A 22,267-nucleotide genomic window follows, 5' to 3' on the forward strand; every position below is an offset into this window, starting at 1 on the left:
TGGCTCACTGTAACCTCTGCCTCCCGGGTTCAAGTGATTCTCCTCCCACCTTAGCCTCCCAAGTAGCTGGGACTATAGGTGCATACCACCACGCCTGGCTATTTTTTGCATTTTTAGTAGAGATGGAGTTTCACCATATTGGCCAGGCTGATCTTGAACTCCTGACCTCAAGTGATCCGCGTACCTTAGCTTCCCAAAGTGCTGGGATTACAGGCGCGAGCCATCACACCCAGCCAGAAAACATATTTTCTTATAATAAATATGTTTACTATCTGGAATTTTTTTCCTTTGGAGAATCCAACTAATTCACATTTTATACATGCACCTAATTAACCAACTTCAAAATATATCAAGAAAAACAGGAAAAACTGAGAAATAGGGAATTCTGCTATTATAATGGGAGATTTTAATATATCTTCCTCAATAGCTGAAAAAAGGGATAAAAATTAGTAAAGGAAGACAACTCACAGATTGGGGAAAAATTTGCAAATAATATATCTGGTAGGGGACTTATCTGTAGAATATACAGAGTATGCTTACAACTCAGTAATAAAAAGGCAAATAGCCCAATTTCAAAATGGGCAAAGAGACAGTGAAATGGCCAATAGTACATGAAAAAATGTTCAGTATCAGTGGCTGAAATTATAACCCTTATACACTGCTGACAGAAATCTAAAATGGTACAACCGCTTTGGAAAATGGTTTGGCAGCTCCTCAAAACATTAAACATAGAATTACCATATGACCCAGCAATTCCAATCCTAAGTATACATCCAAGAGAACTGAAAACATATCTACACAAAATCTTGCACATAAATGTTCACAGCAGCATTATTCATAATAGCCAAAATGTAGAACCAACTCAAATATCCATCAACTGATGGATAAATAACCAATGTGATATATATCCAAACAATGGAGTATTATTCAGACATTTAAAAAGAAACGAGGCCAGGTGCAGTGGCTCATGTCTGTAATCCCAGCACTTTGGGAGGCCGAAGTGGGCGGATCACGAGGTCAGGAGATCGAGACCATCCTGGTTAACACGGTGAAACTCCGTCTCTACTAAAAATCCAAAAAAAATAGCCAGGCGTGGTGACAGGTGCCTGTAGTCCCAACTACTCAGGAGGCTGAGGCAGCAGAATGGCGTGAACCTGGAAGGCAGAGCTTGCAGTGAGCCAAGACGGCGCCACCGCACTCCAGCCTGGGCGACAGAGCGACACTCCATCTCAAAACAACAACAACAACAAAAAAGAAACAAAATACTGACACATGCTACAACATAGATGTACCTTTGAAATATTATCCTAAATGAAAGAAGCCAGTTATAAAAGATTACATATTGTATAATTCTATTTATATAAAATGTCCGGAATAGGTAAAGCTATGAAAATAGAAAGTAGATTACAGTATAATGCTGAGGAGGAGATGGTTTGGGAAGGAAATGGGGAGTGACTGCTAATAGATGTGAGGTTTCTATTTAGGTTATAAAAATATTCTCACCAGGTGCAGTGGCTCACGCCTGTAATCCCAGCACTTTGGGAGGCCAAGGTGGGCAGATCACCTGAGATCAGGAGTTCGAGACCAGCCTGACCAACATGGAGAAACCCTGTCTCTACTAAAAATACAAAATTAGCTGGGTGAGGGGGCGTATGCCTGTAATCCCAGCTACTCAGGAGGCTGAGACAGGAGAATTGCTTGAACCCAGGAGGCAGAGGTTGCGGTGAGCCAAGATCACATCATTGCACTCCAGCCTGGGCAACAAGAGTGAATCTCTATCTCTCTCTCTATATATATGCTCAAATTAAATAGTGATAATGGTTGAATGAGTGTGTAAATATACTAAAAATCAAGGAACTGTACATTTTACATTGGTGAATTTATGGTATATAACTTATATCTCAATAAAGCTGTTATTAAAAAAAGAAAAGATTCTATAGTGGCAGTGGTTGGGTTATGATTACCCTTTTTGGGAGGCAGTGAATGAAACAGGGTTTCTAAGTATTGATAATGCTCTGATTTTAGCTACAGGAGTTTGTTCACTTTGTGAAAATTCATCAAATTGTACACTTTTCCTTTTTGGGTCTTATATCTTTATAAAAAGTTTACTCTTAAAACAGACAGACAAATACATACCAACAGGTGGACCAGCTGGCACAACACATTTCTTTTCTACTCTTGTGGCAGGAGGTGCATTCTGGTTCTTAGCAAGGTTTTCCTGTATTAATTCCTGAACCCGGGCTTCATTAATCTTTGGGAAAGGAAGAATATGAACTCGCAAGTGGGATCCTTCTGTTGGCCGCGGAACTTTCTGGAATGCCATATGAGGGTTTGGATTCTCCTGTAGTATCAGACATAGGTAAAATTATTCCAAGTTAAAATAACAATGGCAGATCGTCAGGAAGGGAGTGGGAGCTTACAGAGACACGAGCTGGGTGGTTATACATACATTCATACATACGCCATAAAACATGAAGTACCAAAATCTTACTTCTTCTTACATGCTCTATCAGCAGCATCTGATACAGGTGGATATCTGTCTTCCCCTTCCACGAACACTTTCTTTACTTGGTTTCTAGGTCTTCTTGCTACATCTTTGTCTATTTCTCATCTCCCTACTCTCTTTAACAATGTGAATACCTCAGGGCTCAGTCCTTGGGTCTTTTTTTCTGTTAACACTCCTTCCTTGGTGATCACTTCCAGTCTCCTATCTTTACCATAAAAACACCAACAATTCGCAAGTTTTTTTCTTTAAACAAGCTTTCTCCTAAACCCCATACCCACATGTTTAACTCTCTATACAATATTTTCAGTTGGATTTTTAAAAAAATTCTAAACCTATGTTGTCCAGAATGGAGCTCTTACTCTTCACCCACCTCTATCCCTGCTTTGTTCAGTCTTCCTCACATCAGTATATGGCACATTTATTTTTTCCAATCACTTAGGCAAAAAGCTTAGAGTTATCTTTAATGCCATTCTCTAACACCCAATTATCCGTTCCTCTGCAGATCTTGCGGACTTTACCTTTAAAATGTTTACAACTTGGCCAGTTTCACAACACTTTGGTTCAAGTCAACACCTCATGTTACAGCACTACAACAGTCTCCTAGTTCCCCTGCTTCCACCTGTACTCCTTCATTCAACATTGCAGACTACGTGATCAAGTTAAGAGTATGTCAATTCATCACATAACCATTCTATTCATTCCAATGGCTCGTCATCTCACTCACAATAAAACCCAAGGTTCTTTTTTTCTTTTTTTTTTTTGAGACGGAGTCTCGCTCTGTCGCCCAGGCTAGAGTGCAGTGGCCAGATCTCAGGTCACTGCAAGCTCCGCTTCCCGGGTTTACGCCATTCTCCTGCCTCAGCCTCCCGAGTAGCTGAGATTACAGGCGCCCGCCACCTCGCCTGGCTAGTTTTTTGTATTTTTTAGTAGAGACGGGATTTCACCGGGTTAGCCAGGATGGTCTCGATCTCCTGACCTTGTGATCCACCTGTCTCGGCATCCCAAAGTGCTGGGATTACAGGCTTGAGCCACCGCGCCCGGCCAAACCCAAGGTTCTTAAAACAACTTACAAAGCCCGACAAGATCTGGCCTTTCTATGTGATGTGTCCTGCCATGATTTCTTTCATTTTTTCTGCTCTAGACACACAGAACTTCTTGTTCCTGCCTCAAAGCCTTTGCACTTAACTGTTCTCTCTGCCTGGAATGACTGTGCTCCATGAATCTGTACAGCATCCTCCTTCCTTTCTTGCATTTCTTAGCTCAAAAGCCACCTTTCCTGATCACCTTATCTAAAATTATACTCTCTCCCCCAACACACTCCCTATCCCTGTTATATTTTTCTCTATATCACTTTTCACTGTCTCACATACTTTACATTTTATTTAACTTGTTTATTGTCTATCCTTCTCTCCAGAAAATAAAGCTCTATGAGGGTAGATGTATACCTACTGCATCTAGAAACTGCCTGGCACATAGCAGGTACTCTAAATCTCTTCCTACTGCATCTTAATGAGCGGGACACAATGTTGAACACACATAAGAATTGCAAGAATTGAATTAAATGTGTCAGCTAATACTTTTATAGACTCTTGGGGTTGGCATGAACTTTTTAGTCATCTAGTTAAGCAGGATTAGATCTCAAACACTCCAGGTAGAATGGAATCCATTCTTTTATAAAGTTCTCTAGGGAAGGCTGCTTTACAACTATTCTTGACCAATTCTAACACTTACCCTTTGCAGCCAGAAAATTCCTTATTCCCACTGAACCTATGTTAGTGATGCGTAGATTAAACTCAATACTATCCCATACATCCTCTTGATAGTTAAAATGGCCAACTGCCATCACCTTTGAGGGCTGCTCCCCACAATTGTTTTTGGTTATATGGCCCAGACCTGGATAAAGAAAACGTTGGGCTGAGGCAGATGATATAGTTAGTATGTCTCAGCAATATACCAGAAACACACTGCTTCCTCCCACTGCTTTAAGTGTCAAAACACATGGGTTCCAGTTCTTGCTCTACTCCTTATTATGTGATGCAGGACAAACAACTTTGCCTAAGTTATATACTTAAGCTTATCTTATATAAGGCTCCTCAGAAGGTGAAATCAGATTTAAAATCTGTTCTTGCCAAAGTAGCCCTCATACATGCTCTGTATTTCTCCCCCATATCTAGCAAAGACAGGGAAAAATAAGTAAGTAAATCCTTAGTCCAACTCTTAGTAATCACTCTTTCTGAATCAAGTGTTGAAAAACTGTTTTAGAATTCTGTCTGGATTTAACACCAAGTCAACATTTAACAGTCACTGGCCTGTAGTGTCTAAAACTGCCCTTTTCAAAAAGTAGTATTTTTGTTCTCTGTTCTTTAGGCATGACTCTTACCCACATACTGTCTTCTCAAAAATAATAAATACCAATTCTCTAAAATATATTGGGTAGATACCTTTTTTTCAGGCGGGTCAGGTAATTCATGTGGATCTTGAGGTCTGAATTATTTAAAGTATATTCATTACTTTGGTTTCTATTTATACTTTCTTCATAATAAAATTAAAACTCTAAATATATTTCCTATGAAGTAAATATTATAATAAAATATAAAACATAGAAAAATAAAAGTAGAAATAATCTTAGTAACACCAGTATTTTTTCTAATTTTATATATATATATATATTTTTCTCCATCACTACATTATCTGTCTTGTCTTGTTCCAAAAATGACTTGCGGTGGTTTAGAAAAAGCAGGATGCACTGGCCAGGCACAGTGTCTCATGCTTATGTAATTTCAGCACTTTGGGAGTTCGAAGTGGGCAAATCACTTTAGTCCAGGAGTTCAAGACCAGCCTGGGCAACATAGTGAGATCCTATTTCTACAAAAAATAAAAAATTAGCCAGCCATGGTGGTGCCTGCCTGTAATCCCAGCTACTCAGGGGACTGAGGGAGGAGGATAGTTCAAGCCTGGGAGATGGAGGCTGTGGTGAGCTGTGATTGCACCACCACACTATAGCCTGGGTGACAGAGTGAGACCTTATCTCAAAAAAGGAAAAAAAAAAAAAAGAAAAAGAAGGATGCACATATCACTTTTAGTCAAAATCTTTAAAGAGTTGGTCCTGTAATTTGGTAAGTTCATCCTAAACTTTATAGGGACATATAAAGACCAAAAATAGTCAAGGAAATTCTGAAGAAGAGTTAAGTGGGAGAGTTAAGATTTCCAGGTATCAAAACTTATATAAACCTTTAATAATTAACACAGTACAACAACTGTTATTAGTGAAGAGTTAAAAGGACGAATGGAATAGAACAGAGAGTCCCAAAACAGGACTATGTGAGAAAATATGATAGGTGGCATGACAATTCAGGGGGAAAGGTTAGATAATTCAATGAGAGAGGTAGTTTAACAAAGTATTTTTAGTTCATAATCTCTGATTTCAGAACGCCTGGTTTCAAACCCTAGCTTGGCCACTTACTAGTACTGTGACCTGGTGCAGTGTCAATTCACTTACCCCTGTGTTTTAGTTTTCATATCTGTAAGGAAGATAATAATATAGTACCTACTTCATAAGGTTCTTATGAGTATTGAATGAGCTGTTACAGTAAAGCTGTTAGAACACACACACACACACACACACACACACACACACCCCATCCCAGAATGAATCTAAAGTCTGTTTTCCAAAAATTTTGGCTACATTCATTTTAAAAGTATTGATTCTCTTATTCTCTGCATATTCTATGGCATGGTACCATGCTTCTGTAACTAAAGCCATCTCTTTCTTCCAAGATTTCCATCATATTACCAACTACTTATATTTGAGTAATTATAGTAGTAGTATCTGATATGTTTTTTGTTTGTTTTTGAGACAGAGTTTCACTTTGTTGTTCAGGCTGGGGTGCAGTGGTGTGATCTCTGCTCACTGCAACCTCTGCCTCCTGGGTTCAAGTGATTCTTCTGCCTCAGCCTCCCAAGTAGCTGGGATTACAGGTGTGCACCACCACGCCCGGCTAACTCTTTTGTATTTTTAGTAGAGATGGGGTTTCACTATGTCGGTCAGGCTGGTCTCGAACTCCTGACCTTGTGATCTGCCCGCCTCGGCCTCCCAAAGTGCTGGGATTACAGAAATGAGCCACCACGCCCAGCTCTCCAATAAGTTTTAAATACAAAACATTTATGTAAAAAAGATGTTGTTATAAGTTATTAACAGTCTTCCCAGAAGCAATTAGAAATATTGTAAACCAAATCCATACACAATTTAGAATTATAAGCATTTAAAAGATCATGTTAAAACAAAGTTTAAAGTTGAATATCTGTAGTTGTATAGATATTTTACACCAAAATGCAGATTAGGGGTTAACTTTGTTAAATTATGACATACTTAGCTGTGTTTAGAAGATTCGAAAAAGACTCATGCCCCAGAATCTAATAGTATTTGGTTTTCTGGCTCCTGAGTCTGTATACTACTGCCCTCTAACGGGCAGCATGATAAATGTAAAGGACCACATTTGCCACCTCGAACCTAATTTGGTCACAAAATGACTCTTGAGAAGACAACAGCAATGAGAGGAGGTTTAGGGTAGGGCTCACTGTATTCTGCATATACTTAAAAACATCTGCTCTTACTTGTAACACAAAATGTGTTTGGACTGGTCCCTTGAAGGTCACCAAGCTCATTAAAAGCTACAGCCCAATTTTGTGTTGAATCTCCTTGTTGAAATAAGGAAATCCATTATTTTCTGACAGTACAAAGCAGCAGCCAAATTTTCATCTCTGATCCCAGAGAAATGCAAATATAAAGTAATAAACAAGGGCCAGACAACCAAACACTTACAGTGAATCTGGCAACATTTATTTCCAAAGTAACCAAAATAAACTACTGAAAAAAGTTTGGCAGAATGCACTGTCTTTTAAATTTTGAATTTGGATGATGATTTTCAAGGAATCATCTTTATAATCCTGCTTTAAGAGTATACTTTAGTAATTTGAGGTACAACGATTTTTTTCAGACATGAAAAAATGACATATACACACATCATCTAGTCTGCAACACTCCCCCAAACCTCCCAGCTTTGGTAGACTAAGTGAGAATGTGCCTAGGGGTTACAGAATACAAGGCTTGAAACTAATTTCAAATAAAAGCAAAGCAAGGCACAACAAAAGCCCCAAATCCCAATGGAAATTCAAAGTAGGCAACAGCCACCATGGGAAAAAGAAAATTTTTCCTACTCATTGGTCTCAGCACTGAATGACAAATCAATATGATATTGTTAGAGCTTACCAAGCTTCCCAGATTAATTCAAGTATTTGAAATTATTTAATGTGCACCAATTATACTTAGAGCTATGTGGGATAGCAAGTTACACAAATTTTTTTCTAATACAGTTGATGGCAATACTATCACTGGAGTAAATTGTTAAACATTGTCAAAATGTAACTGGACTCTTTAGAGTTGCCTGGTAGTGTACATGACACTGATGGAATGACTCATCCTCAATTTTCCAACTTCATAGGACTTTCAAGGATCACATCCTTGTGAGATGACTGAGACATTCAACTGAATGTCTTATCCTTTTTTTTTTTTTTTGAGGCGGAGTCTCGGTCTGTCGCCCAGGCTGGAGTGCAGTGAGGCGGTCTCCGCTCACTGCAAGCTCCGCCTCCCAGGTTCACGGCATTCTCCCGCCTCAGCCTCTCAAGTAGCTGGGACTACAGGTGCCCACTAATTTTTTGTATTTTTAGTAGAGACGGGGTTTCACCATTCACAGGATGGTCTCGATTGCCTGACCTCGTGATCCGCCCGCCTCAGCCTCCCAAAGTGCTGGGATTACAGGCGTGAGCCACCACACCTGGCCTGAATGTCTTATCCTTAATACAAATACATTTGGTGGATGACTTTAATATCTGATGTGCTGGTTGCCCTAATTCAGGGTTTCTCAACCTATGCACTAATTGACATTTGGGCTTGATAATTATTTGGGATAAAGAGTGGGTGTCTTGTATAATGTAAGATGTTTAGAAGTATCTTTGGCCTTTATCCACTAGATGACAGTAGCACAGTCCCTCCAACTGTGACCACCAAAAATGTCTCCAGACGAATTTCATGAAGTAGGATGGGAGGGTTGCTCCTGTTGAGAACCAATGCTCTAATTCATGACTCCAGATGGAGATTTCTTATTTTAAGACAAATACTCTTGTCACAAGTACGAAGGCAACATACAGTGACCAGCTAAGAGTTCTACACTCTCACTTACCTGCTAAAATACAAAGTAGAATCACAATGAGATACCGCCACATAACTGTTGGAAAGGCTAAAACAAGACCCTCCTCCCCAACCACCAAAAAAAAAAAAAAAAGAAAAGAAAAGAAAAGAAGGAAACCAGCCGGGCGCAGTGGCTCATGCCTGTAATCCCAGCACTTTGGGAGGCCGCGGCGGGTGGATCATGGGAGTTCGAGACCAGCCTGACCACCATGGAGAAATCCCCGCCGCTACTAAAAATATAAAATTAGCCAGGTGTGGTGGTGCATCCCTGTAATCCCAGCTACTTGGGAGGCTGAGGCAGGAGAATCGCTTGAACCTGGGAACCAGAGGTTGTGGTGAGTCAAGATCACGCCATTGCACTCCAGCCTGGGCAACAACAGTGAAACTCTGACTAAAAAAAAAAGAAACCAACTGACAATACCAAGTGTGAGTAAAGATGTGGCGCAAATGAAATGCTAATATACTGCTGGTGAGAATGCAAAATAATATAGACACTTGAGGAAACAGTTGGGCAGTTTCCTATACAGTTAAATATTATATTACCATATATTCCAGCATCCCACTCCTAGGTAGGTAGAAATGAAAACTTATATTCACACAAAAACTTATGCAAATGTTTGGGGTGGTTCTATTCATTACTGCTAAAATTGTCTTTCAGTTGGTCAACAGGTAAATAAAACTTTAGTCCATCCATAAAGTGGATTACCACTCAGAAAAAGGAATAAATAATTGTATGAAGCAACATGATTGAATCTGAAATACATTGTGCTAAGTGAATGAAGCTAAACTCAAAAAACTACATAATGACATTATGGAAAAGGCAAAACTACAGAGACAAAAAAATAGATCAGTGGTTGCCAAGTGTTTGAGGTGATGGGAAGATGTGACTATAAAGGAGAATTAGGGAACTTTGGGGGATGATAGAAATACTCTATGTCTTATTGTGGTGCTAGTGGTTGTATGACTTCATGCATTTGTCAAAACTCATAACTGTAGATTAAAAAGTATACATTTTACTGTATATAAAAATTAGATCATGATAAACCTGACTTATAAGTGAACAAAGAAATCAGATAGGACGGGACAGGGGGTTCAATTTGAAGCCCATGCTTTGGGGTAGGGCTTCATTTCATCATCATAATCTATATAAGTCATTTATGTCATGTCTTGACTCTCTAAAGGTAATCACAATATTTTACTTCCATCCTATAATTTAAAAATTCCTTTATTCACAGTTGGCAAACAGTATAAATATTATCAGTGTAGATTGCATTTGCCTGGTAGTGAAATTAACATTTTGCAGAAATGTAAAGGGTGTAGATTTTATTTGATTTACACTAGTTATTTCTTGTATGAGTTTTCTTCTCCCATTAGGACTTCTAACACCTATTTGGTTCAATGCTGGGCAACGAAATATCCATAAGGCACAATTAGAAATTTTGTATTATTATTATTACTCTTTTTTTTGAGACAAAGTCTCACCCTGTTGCGCAGGCTGGAGCACAATGGCATGATCTTGGCTCATTGCAACCTCTGCCTCCCAGGTTCAAGCGATTCTCCTGCCTCAGCCTCCCAAGCAGCTGGGATTACAGGCACATGCCACCATGCCCGGCTAAGTTTTTGTATCTTTAGTAAGAGACGGTGTTTCACCATGTTGGCAAGGCTGGTCTCGAACTCCTGACCTCACGATATGCCCGCCTTGGCCTCCCAAAGTGTTGAGATTACAGGCGTGAGCCACCGCACCCAGCCTAGAAATCTCATATTATTTTACAAAGAATTCTAGGTTCTTTAATATTTCCTTTAACTTTTACTAAAATTGTCAGATAAAGCCAGGTATGGTGGTAAGTGTCTGTAGTCCCAGCTACTTGGCAGCATGAGGTGGCAGGATCGCTTGAGGCCAGAAGTTTGAGGCTGTAGTGCACTATGTTTGTGCCCGTGAATAGCCACTGTACTTCAGCCTGGGCAACAAAGTGAGACACCATCTCTAAAATAAAAAGCAAGAAACAACAAAACAAAAATTGTCAAATTACATATCTAAAAAATATTTTTATACTATCACAGATGCAAAACAAATTAGAAAAACTGTACTACGTAAAACAATAAAACATGTCCAACTGATTTCTTAATGCCCTGAAGTAGAAGTTTTATGAAGTTCTTGTCTTGGCCTGTCTTTTTATCTTGGCCTATCTTAATGTTCTCACTTTGTGAAAACATTTGTTAGTGGCCCTTTATATGTGCATATCAAGAGTCATAGCGGTCAGGGGCACTGGCTCACCCCTTAATCCCTGTCTCTACAAAAAAATTACAAAAAGTTAGCTAGGCATGGTGGTGTGTGCCTATAGTCCCAGCTACTAGGAAGGCTGAAGCAGGAGGATTGCTTGAACCTAGGAGGTCAAGGTTGTAATGAGCTATGATCAAGCCACTGCACTCCCTTCTGGGTGACAGGGCATGACCCTATCTCTTTAAGAAAAAAAAAAAAGAATCATAGGGATAGGGCAGGGAAGTAGTTAAATGTGTTCTCATGCAGACACTGAAGATTCTGAAAGCCAAAAAAGTAGGTCAATCCCTACATTATCAATTGGAAATGGAAAGAAGCTGCATAGATGTGTTGCCAATAATCTCTGTGGTATAAACCCTGCCAATGCTTACAAGGTTTGTCTCTAGTGGATTTAGTCCTTCCCTTCTCCTTCCTTCCACCTAAACCATTCCCCCAAAGTCACCAAATGCCTTTCTTAATTATTTGGGAAGCTCCAGAAAGCTAAAAGAGCAGCTAAGCTCAGTTACAATTCATCCTACTCACATTCCTGAAATCTCACTAAAAAGCAATACAAAGGAGTGGTGAGAAGAGACTGCAAAATGAAGGTACATTTTTGAGGTGCTTCAAAGGGAAATGAAAAGAGGGCCTAGATACACATACCAGACTTCAGTGCAATAAAGTATTTACAAACATCTGAATGGAATCACCAGGTCTCAATTCCAACCCAATAATAAGGAAAGAGTCAAATTATATGGTTGGTTCTTGCTTACCAAAAGGGAATTTTAGAAATGTGATTAAAAAAAAAAAAAAAGACTGACTAGTTAAAAATAGAACCATGTGGATTATTTTCCTTGCATTGACACCATCCTGCCTCCCTTCCCCCAATTTCCTGCATAACCTATGAAAGTAACTTTACTGTCATGTTCTGCTTTTTAACTTTATGAAGTGTTTACTTCATGAATGATGATTTTATCACGGACTTCAGAATCTTAGCACTAGAATGAATCTCAGACAATCTAATGACAATCCACTGGGATAGTCACAAATTCTTACTTGTCATGTCTGTGTATCCTTTTCTGAAGGATATTAGGAGAATTATGTATCTAGAAAATGCCTGGCACTAATAAGTACTTAAGGAATAGAATTTATTAAATTAAATGAAATATAATTAGATTGTGAAAAAAATTTCCAATAAGGTCCATGAAATGTAGAAGATATTTGAAGGGCTCTTACCTAGTAATACAATCTCTTAATAATACTTCATGATGCTCACTTTTGAAGCATCAGTTTTAAAGGATAGAGACAGTCTGTGTTTTTGTTTTTGTTTTCGAGACAGAGTCTCACTTTATCACCCAGGCTGGAGTGTGGTGGCAGGACTTCGGCTCAACGCAGCCTCAACCTTCTGGGCTCAAGCCTCGACCTCCTGGGCTGAGGCAAGTGGATCCCTTGAGCCCAGGAGTTCCAGATCAGCCTTGGCAACAAGGTAAAACTCCGTCTCTACCAAAAAATAAAAAAAAAGTTAGCTGGGTATGGTGGCATATGCCTGTAGTCCCAGCTACTCAGGAGGCTGAGGTTGGAGGATCGCTGGAGCCCAGGAGGTCGAGGCTGCAGTGAGCCGAGATTGTGCCACTGCACTCCAGCCTGGGCAACAGAGTGAGACCTTGTCTCAAACAAACAAAAAGAACAACATCTAAAGTCAACTATTGCAAACATCATTGTTTTTTCCAATTGGAGATGATCCAGCCTTATAGTGAAAGAATACAGGCTTAGGAAATGAATAGATGAAAATTCCTAATTTAAAATCTGGATTTCATCACTTAAGAGTCATATGATTCTGAGTCAATTAGCCCCACTAAAATGGGGATAATGATACTTGCCTTACATTGTCATGAGGATTAGAGATCATTGTATGTAAAGTGCTTAATCCCATGCCTGACACAATGTAGCTAAATGTGCTCTCATGCAGACACTGAAGATTCTGAAAGCCAAAGTGGGCCAAGTCCTGCATTATCAGCTGGGCATGGAAAGAAAAGCAGTATATTTATATATGAACTCAATATTATTATTATAATAGGTCAACAAAAATTTCTCAGATGATCATGCTGTAATTACTTCTACACAGCCACCATAAGTGGCAAAGACCAGCACACAACACAAGTTTTCCTTCTAACAGAATTCTACCAGATTTCTTTTTTAAGTTTCAGTATACTAATCAGGAAACACATTTATTATATTGGGCATAGTTACAAACAACTAAAAATGTGATCAGTCCGGCTGGGCGTGGTGGATCACTCCTGTAATCCCAGCACTTTGGGAGGCTGAGGTGGGTGGATCACAAGGTCAGGAGATTGAGACCACCCTGGCTAACACGGTGAAAACCCGTCTCTACTAAAAATACAAAAATTAGCCGGGCGTGGTGGCGGGCGCCTGTAGTCCCAGCTACTAGGGAGGCTGAGGCAGGAGAATGGCGTGAACCTGGGAGGTGGAGTACAGTGAGCCGAGACTGCACCACTGCACTCCAGCCTGGGCGACAGAGCAAGACACTGTCTCAAAAAAAAAAAGTGATCAGTCAATAAATTTAAGTAACAGATCTTGGTATGCAAGTTGCCAGAAAAATAATTTCTTTATACTTTTGCTAAACCGATATTATGATTTAACGTGTGATGTATTTAGAAATCTGAAAGTATTGCTTCTTAGTAAAGAAGCCAATAATCTACAAGTAACAGTCAATTAAAGTACTTCTGTGTTAAGTAATTTAAAATTGAAATTAAATTCATCTTTTTTTTTTTTTTTTTTTTTGAGACAGGGTCTTGCTCTGTTGCCCAGGCTGGAGTACGGTGGCTCAATCATAGCTTTCTGCAGAACTCAAACTCCTTGGCTGAACTCCTGGGCTCAAGCAATCCTCCCACCTCAGTCTCCTGAACAGGCAGGACTACAGGTGTCCATCACCACATGTAATTTTTTTTTCTTTTTTCAAGACAGAGTCTTGCTCTGTCACCTAGGCTGGATGCGGTGGTGTGATCTCGGCTCACTGCAACCTCTGCCTCCTGGTTCAAGCAATTCTCCTGCCTCAGCCTCCCAAATGGTTGGGATTATAGGCATGTGCCAGCATGCCTGGCTAATTTTTGTATTTTTAGTAAAGACAGGATTTCACCATGTTGGCCAGGCTGGTCTTGAACTCCTGACCTCAAGCAATTCGCCCACCTTGGCCTCCCAAAGTGCTGGGATCACAGGCATGAACCACCACACTCAGCCTAAATTCATCTTTTAACAGGCACAAGAAACGTTATGGCTAATGATTTCTGCATGTGTTAGTAATATTACTGTTCCCTTAATATTACAGGCAGACTATATCTATTTCCAGAATTTATAACGAACCACTAGCAATTGATAAAACAGAACTTAAGAATTTTCTATTTACCAAAATTTAGATAAGCATAATTAATAAAAGATGGATTTTTTGTTTTAATATGAAACCTCTGAACTTTATGTTGTTCTCTTTCAAAAAAGTATATATTCCCTCAAAGAAAGATCACATTCTAAATGTAGAACTTAAAACTCAGAAATAATGGAATAACATTTAAAAAGGCATTTTTAAAAGTATCCCTGCTTGTATCCAATTGGTTCTCAAATTTCAAATGAATGTGACAAAGCACTGACTGATAATCCAGTGTCCAAAAAGGTCCATCTAGTCAAATCACTAAATTAAACAACACCTGTTGCCGGTCAAGATACTGACCCTGAATTCTTCTTCACTATTTCCTTAAAATTACATCTTCCCCAGAAGCTAAGAAAGTGGTACTCATTAAAGCTGGTAACAATAGACACTCAGGACTACTAGACAGGGGAGGAAAGGAGTGGGGAAAGGGGGTGAAAAGTGACTACTGGGTACTCTGCTCAGTACCTGGGTGATGCCATCAATCGTACCCTAAATCTCAGCATCACACACTAAGCCCAGCTAACAAATCTGTACATGTGGCCCCTAAATCTAAAATAAAACTTGAAATTATTTTAAAAATGTTTGAAATAGGCAAAAATAAAAGTTTACTTGATTTATAATCTCTTATTTTTTTCAAGAGGTATACAGTCAATAACCACCATCTTATTAGTAAGATTTTAATGTTCAATTCTACATTTCCCTTATGAAAAGACTAATGAGAAAATGTATAACCATTACTGTATTTTAATCTTTGGATGCCAATACTCTATTTAAATCAATGATATGGCTCTAATTTTAGATTGGTTGAGTTGTCTTTGCAGCAGTTATTTGCTATACAGATAAAGTATATGTTAGAACCACAAATTAAAAGAAAATTTCTACTTTGACAATGTTTAGATTAGAAACAGTATAGAATGTTACATTTCTGTCTTCCAGAATATTTTTTTGCTTACTAAATTAAAGTCAGAATCTAACCATAATGAAAAAAAATTAAATCTTCCCTCAACTTTTCCCTGGAGGACTACAGTTCCCACTTACTTTACTTTTCTTAGGACTGAAAGCTCCACAGCAGGAGAAATAAGGAACACTCATGAGCCCAAATCCATTTTTCCATATGAATATAATCTCTGTCATTTTAGGCTCTTTTCTTTCCTGGTGTTCAAATAGTTATTTCACATTTTACCACATCCGAATCCTTTTAACTTATTGCATTTCCTCTATCCATGGAATATTTTCATCCTTGTGTTTCTGTGGTCACTTCCCAATTTGCTATTTTTCTTTCAGCTTTTCGCTCCCTCTCTGTTCAAAACAATGCAACTCCTAATCCAGCTGACAACCACCGTACCAAGCCAAAGCAGAGCACACTGGTCAGTTCTGTTTGAGGTGGTTCTGGTCTCCAGTGAGTCTCACCTTTATGTCTTACAAGAGACCCAAATAAAAACCATAATGAGGGCAAATGACAAACTGAAAAAACTGTGACTAACATGTTTTCATAACACACTGATTGACAGGAAAATTACTTTGAAAAATGTGGTCTATTTTGATATACAGTATCAACTGTAATATCTCATAATTTACAATCTAGAGCAAAAAATCTATCACAGAAAGAGGAAGCTTTCTAGTTCTGTCAACAAAATACTTTAATAGTATATTTTAAAAATTAATGACTGTCTAAAGAGAGGGGATCATGGCAGATGAGAGGTAGGACTAGATTGCAGCTCCAGATAGAGCAGCATGTGGAGGCTTGCATTGTGAGTTTTAGCTCCAGACCAACTGCAAGAACAAACCAGCAATCCGGAGAGGACCCAGAGACCCTCGGAAGGAAGTGGACTGCTCCTGCGGGATTCGAGACACACCCCAAATACTGTGAGTGCCCCAACTGCGTAAGTGGGAAAGGGAGACCCTCCTCTCCTGAACACACGGTGGAGAAGCTGAAGGTCTGTTTGTGAGAGAAGTTTCGGTTTACCTAAAGCTGAGTCAAGTTAGAGAGCCAAGCGAAATACAGGGGTAGAGAAAGCAGCAGAAAGGCCCTGGAAGCTCGCTGGGTCCCAAAGCAGCCCATTCCTGCCTGGCACCACAGGGATCCCTCGGGAGGGTGGCCAGAGGAGTGGAGGGTAAAACTCCACAGGGAGAAGGAATTCTTTTTCTTTTCTTTTTTTTTTTTTTGAGAGGGAGTCTCGCTCTGTCGCCCAGGCTGGAGTGCAGTGCCGCGATCTCGGCTCACTGCAAGCTCCGCCTCCCGGGTTCACGCCATTCTCCTGCCTCAGGCTCCTGAGTAGCTGGGACTACAGGCGCCCACCACCGCGCCCAGCTAATTTTTTGTATTTTTAGTAGAGACGGGGTTTCACCGTGGTCTCGATCTCCTGACCTTGTGATCCGCCCGCCTCAGCCTCCCAAACTGCTGGGATTACAGGCGTGAGCCACCGCGCGCGGCTGAGAAGGAATTCTTTGGTTGAACTTTGTAACTATTTAAATGGGGTGAGAAGCCCCGGGGGTTGTGGGGGATGAAAACCCGGGTTACAGACTTCACAGGCAGGGGAAGAACTTAAGCACTTTTCTTTCACAGCTGGGAGGCGGATAGCCTCAGGTAAGTTTTCAAGCCCATCTTGCCCTCCACCTGGAAACAGACTCAGGGCTACTGGGGGGCACAGTGGGAGAGAAACTGGCCCTTCCGTTTGCGTGGGAGCTGGGTGAGGCTTGTGCCTGCTGGTTTCCCCCCACTTTCCTGACAACCTGCATGACTCAACAGAGGCAGCCATAATCTCCCTAGGTACGCAACTCCAGTGACCTGGGAATCTCACCCCCATTCCCCACAGCAGCCACAGCAAGACCTGCCCAAAGAGAACCTGAGCTCAGACAGGTCTAGCTCCGTCCCAACCTGATGGTCCTTCCCTATCCATCCTCATAGCAGAAGACAAAGGGCATATAATCTTGGGAGTTCAAGGGCCCCGCCCACCGCTGGTCCCTCTCCACATTAGTACAGCTGATGCTTTCTGGAAGGCACCACTCCTGACAGGAGGGCAATCAGAACAAAAATAGAGCATTAAACCACCAAAGCTAAGGGCCCTCAGGGAGTTCACTGCACCCTCTGCCACCTCCACCAGAACAGGCATTGGTATTCACAGCTGAGAGACCCATAGACGGTTCACATCACAGGACTCTGTGCAGACAATCCCCAGTACCAGCCTGGAGCCGGGTAGACTCGCTGGGTGGCTAGACCCAGAAGAGGGACAACAATCACTGCAGTTCGGCTCACAGGGAGTCACATCCATAGGAAAAGAGGGAGAGTACTACATCAAGGGAACACCCTGTGGGACAAAATAATCTGAACAACAGCCTTCAGCCCTAGACCTTCCTTCCCTCTGACAGTGTCTACCCCAATGAGAAGGAATCAGAAAACCAACCCTGGTAATATGATAAAACAAGGCTCTTCAACATCCCCCCAAAAATCACACTAGTTCACTAGTAATGGACCCAAACCAAGAAGAAATCCTCGATTACCTGAAAAATAACTCAGCAGGTTAGTTATTAAACTAATCAGGGAGGAAGCAGAGAAAGGCAAAGCCCAATGCAAGGAAATCCAAAAAATGATACAAGTAGTGAAGGAAGAAATATTCATGGAAATAGATAGCTTAAAGAGAAAACAATAAAAAATTCAGGAAACTTTGGACACACTTTTAGAAATGGGAAATGCTCTGGAAAGTCTCAGCAATAGAATTGAACAAGTAGAAGAAAGAAATTCAGAGTTGGAAGACAAGGTCTTTGAATTAACCTAATCCAACAAAGACAAAGAAAAAAAAAAAAAAAAAAAGAGTAAGAAAATATGAGGCCGGGCGCGGTGGCTCAAGCCTGTAATCCCAGCACTTTGGGAGGCCGAGGCGGGCGGATCACGAGGTCAGGAGATCGAGACCATCCTGGCTAACATGGTGAAACCCCGTCTCTACTAAAAATACAAAAAACTAGCCGGGCGTGGTGGCGGGCGCCTGTAGTCCCAGCTACTCGGAGGCTGAGGCAGGAGAATGGCCTGAACCTGGGAGGCGGAGCTTGCAGTGAGCCGAGATCGCGCCACTGCACTCCAGCCTGGGTGACACAGCGCGAGACTCCGTCTCAAAAAAAAAAAAAAAAAAAAGAAAATATGTACTAAGCCTCCAAGAAGTCTGGGATTATGTTAAACGACCAAACCTAAGAATAATCGCTGTATCTGAGGAAGAAGAGAATTCTAAAAGCCTGGAAAACATATTTGGGGGAATAATCGAGGAAAACTTCCCCGGCCTTGCAAGAGACCCAGACATCCAAATACAAGCAGCACAAAGAACACCTGGAAATTCATCACAAAAAGATCTTCACCTAGGCACATTGTCATCCGGTTATTCAAAGTTAAGATGAAGGAAAGAATCTTAAGAGCTGTGAGACAGAAGCAACAGGTAACCTATAAAGGAAAACCTATCAGATTAACAGTGGATTTCTCAGCAGAAACCCTACAAACTAGAAGAGATTGGGGCCCTATCTTCAGCCTCCTCAAACCAATTATCAGCCAAGAATTTTGTATCCAGCAAAACTAAACATCATATACAAAAGAAAGTCATTTTTCAGACAAACAAATGCTGAAAGAATTCACCATTACCAAACTACCACTACAAGAGCTGCTAAAAGGAGCTCTAAATCTTGAAACAAATCCAGGAAACACATCAAAACAGAACCTCTTTAAAGCATAAATCACACAGGACCTATAAAACAAAAACACAAGTTAAAAAGCAAAAACAAAAAACCAAAGCACACAGGCAACAAAGAGCATGATGAAAGCAATGGTACCTCACATTTCAGTACTAACACTGAATGTAAACGACCTGAATGCTCCATTTAAAAGATACAGAACTGAAGAATGGATAAGAACTCAACAACCAACCATCTGCTGCCTTCAGGAGACTCACCTAACACATAAGGACTCACATAAACTTAAGGTAAAGGAGTAGAAAAAGGCATGTCATGCAAATGGACACCAAAAGCAAGCAGGGGTAGCTATTCTTTTTAGTTGTTTTTGTTTTGTTTTGTTTTGTTTGAGATAGAATCTGGTCTGACACTCAGGCTGGAGTACAGTGGTGCAATCTTGGCTCACTGCAACCTCTGCCTCTCAGGTTCAAGTGATTTTCCTGCCTCAGCCTCCCAAATAGCTGGGATTATAGGTGCCTGCCACCATGCCTGGCTAATTTTTGTATTTTTAGTAGAGATGGGGTTTCACCATGTTGGCAAGGCTGGTCTCAATTTCCTGACCTCAGGAGATCCTCTTGCCTCCGCTTCCCAAAGTGCTGGGATTACAAGCGTGAGCCACCATGCCTGGCTGGGTAAGCTATTCTTATATGAGACAAAACAAACTGTAAAGCAACAGTGGTTAAAAAAGACAAAGAGGCACAGTATATAATGGTAAAAGGCCTTCTCCAGCAGGAAAATATCACAATCCTAAACATATATGCATCTAACACTGGAGCTCCCAAATTTATAAAACAATTACTAATAGACTTAAGAAATGAGATAAACAGCAACACAATAATAGTGGGGGACTTCAATACTCCACTGACAGCATTAGACAGGTCCTCAAGACAGAAAGTCAACAAAGAAACAATGCATTTAAACTATATCTTGGAACAAACAGAGTTAACGGATATATACAGAACATTTCATCCAACCACCGCAGAATACACATTCTATTCAACAGTGCATGGAACTTTCTCCAAGATAGACCATATCATAGACCATAAAACAAGCCTCAATAAACTTAAGAAAACTGAAATTTTATCCAGCACTCTCTCAAACCACAGTGGAATAAAACTGGAAATCAACTCCAAAAGGAACCTTCAAAACCATGCAAATACCTGGAATTTAAATAACCTGCTCCTGAATGAGCATTCAGTCAAAAACGAAATCAAGATGGAGATTAGAAAATTCTTTGAGCTGAATGATAATAATGACACAACCTATCAAAACCTCTGGGATACAGCAAAGGCGGTGCTAAGAGGAAAGTTCATAGCCCTAAATGCCTACATCAAAAAGGCTGAAAAAGCACAAACAGACAATCTAAGGTCACACCTCAAGGAACCAGAGAAACAAGAACAAACCAAATTTAAACCCAGCGGAAGAAAGGAAATAACCAAGATCAGAGCAGAACTAAATGAAATTGAAACAAAAAATTTACAAAAGATAAATAAAACAAAAAGCTAGTTCTTTGAAAAGATAAATAAAATTGATAGCCCATTAGCAAGATTAACCAAGAAAAGAAGACAGAAAATTCAAATAATCTCACTAAGAAATGAAACTGGAGATATTACACCTGACACCACTGAAATACAAAGGATCATTCAAGGCAACACCTTTACACACATAAATTAGAAAACCTAGAAGAGACTAATAAATTCCTGGAAAAATACAACCCTCCTAGCTTAAATCAGAAAGAATTAGATACCCTGGACAAACCAATAACAAGCAGCAAGACTGAAATGGTAATTTAAAAATTACCAACAAAAAAAAGTCGAGGACCAGATGGATTCACAGCAGAATTCTATCAGACATTCAATGAAAAATTGGTACCAATCCTTTTGACACTATTCCACAAGACACAGAAAGAAGGAACTCTCCCTAATTTATTGTATGAAGCCAGCATCACCCTAATACCCAAACCAGGAAAGGACATAACCAAAAAAAGAAAACTGCAGACTGATATCCTTGATGAACACAGATGCTAAAATCCGTAACAAAATACTAGCTAACCAAATCCAACAACATATCAAAAAGATAATCCACCATGATCAAGTGGGTTTCATACCAGGGATGCAGGGATAGGTTAACGTACATATCAGTAAATGTGATACACCATATAAACAGAATTAAAAACAAAAATCACATGATCATCTCAATAGATACAAAGCACTGGACAAAATTTAGCATCCCTTTATGATTAAAACTCTCAGCAAAACTGGCATATGAGGGACATACCTTAATGTCATAAAAGCCATCTATAACAAACCCACAGTCAATATAATACTGAATGGGGAAAAGTTGAAAGCATTCCCTCTGAGAACTGGAACAAGACAAGGATAACCACTCTCACCACTCCTTTTCAACACAGTACTGGAAGTCCTAGCCAGAACAATCAGACAAGAGAAAGAAATAAAGGGCATCTAAATCGGTAAAGAGGAACTAAAACTGTCACTGCTTGCTGATGGTATAATCATTTACCTTGAAAACCCTACGGACTCCTCTAGAAAGCTCCTAGAACTGATAAAAGAATTCAGCAAAGTTTCCGGATACGAGATTAATGTACACAAATCAGAAGCTCTTCTATAAACCAACAGCGACCAAGCAGAGAACCAAATCAAGAACTCAACCCCTTTACAATAGCTGCAAAAAAGTTAAAATACTTAGTAAAATACCTAACAAAGGAGTCGAAAGACCTCTACATGGAAAACTACAAAACACGGCTGAAAAAAATAATAAACGATGCAAACAAATGGAAACACATCCCATGCTCGTGGATGGGTAGAACCAATATTGTGAAAATGACCATACCACCAAAAGCAATCTACAAATTCAATGCAATCCCCATCGGAATACCATCATCATTCTTCACAGAATTAGAAAAAACAATTCTAAAATTCATATGGAACCAAAAAAGAGCCCACATAGCCAAAGCAAGACTAAGCAAAAAGTACAACTTTGGAGGCATCACACTACCTGATTTCAAACTATACTATAAGGCCATAGTCACCAAAACAGCATGGTACTGGTATGAAAACAGGCACATAGACCAATGGAACAGAATAGAGA

At 40.0% G+C, this 22,267-nt stretch overlaps 1 protein-coding gene across 8 annotated transcripts in view; it reads right to left on the minus strand.

The window, feature by feature from the left end:
• SBF2 (SET binding factor 2) overlaps positions 1-22,267 on the minus strand; it is a 517,824-nt gene that overhangs the window by 197,175 nt on the left and 298,382 nt on the right. For all 8 annotated transcript variants that reach the window (XM_003910236.3, XM_017948646.1, XM_009186612.2 and 5 more), the window contains one exon: positions 2,137-2,341. In XM_003910236.3, the coding sequence (XP_003910285.3) occupies positions 2,137-2,341 (205 nt within the window). The remainder of the gene's footprint in view (positions 1-2,136; positions 2,342-22,267) is intronic.

The sequence above is a fragment of the Papio anubis genome, chromosome 12 (genome assembly GCF_008728515.1).
Source record: "Papio anubis isolate 15944 chromosome 12, Panubis1.0, whole genome shotgun sequence".
Classification (NCBI taxonomy): Eukaryota; Metazoa; Chordata; class Mammalia; order Primates; family Cercopithecidae; genus Papio; species Papio anubis.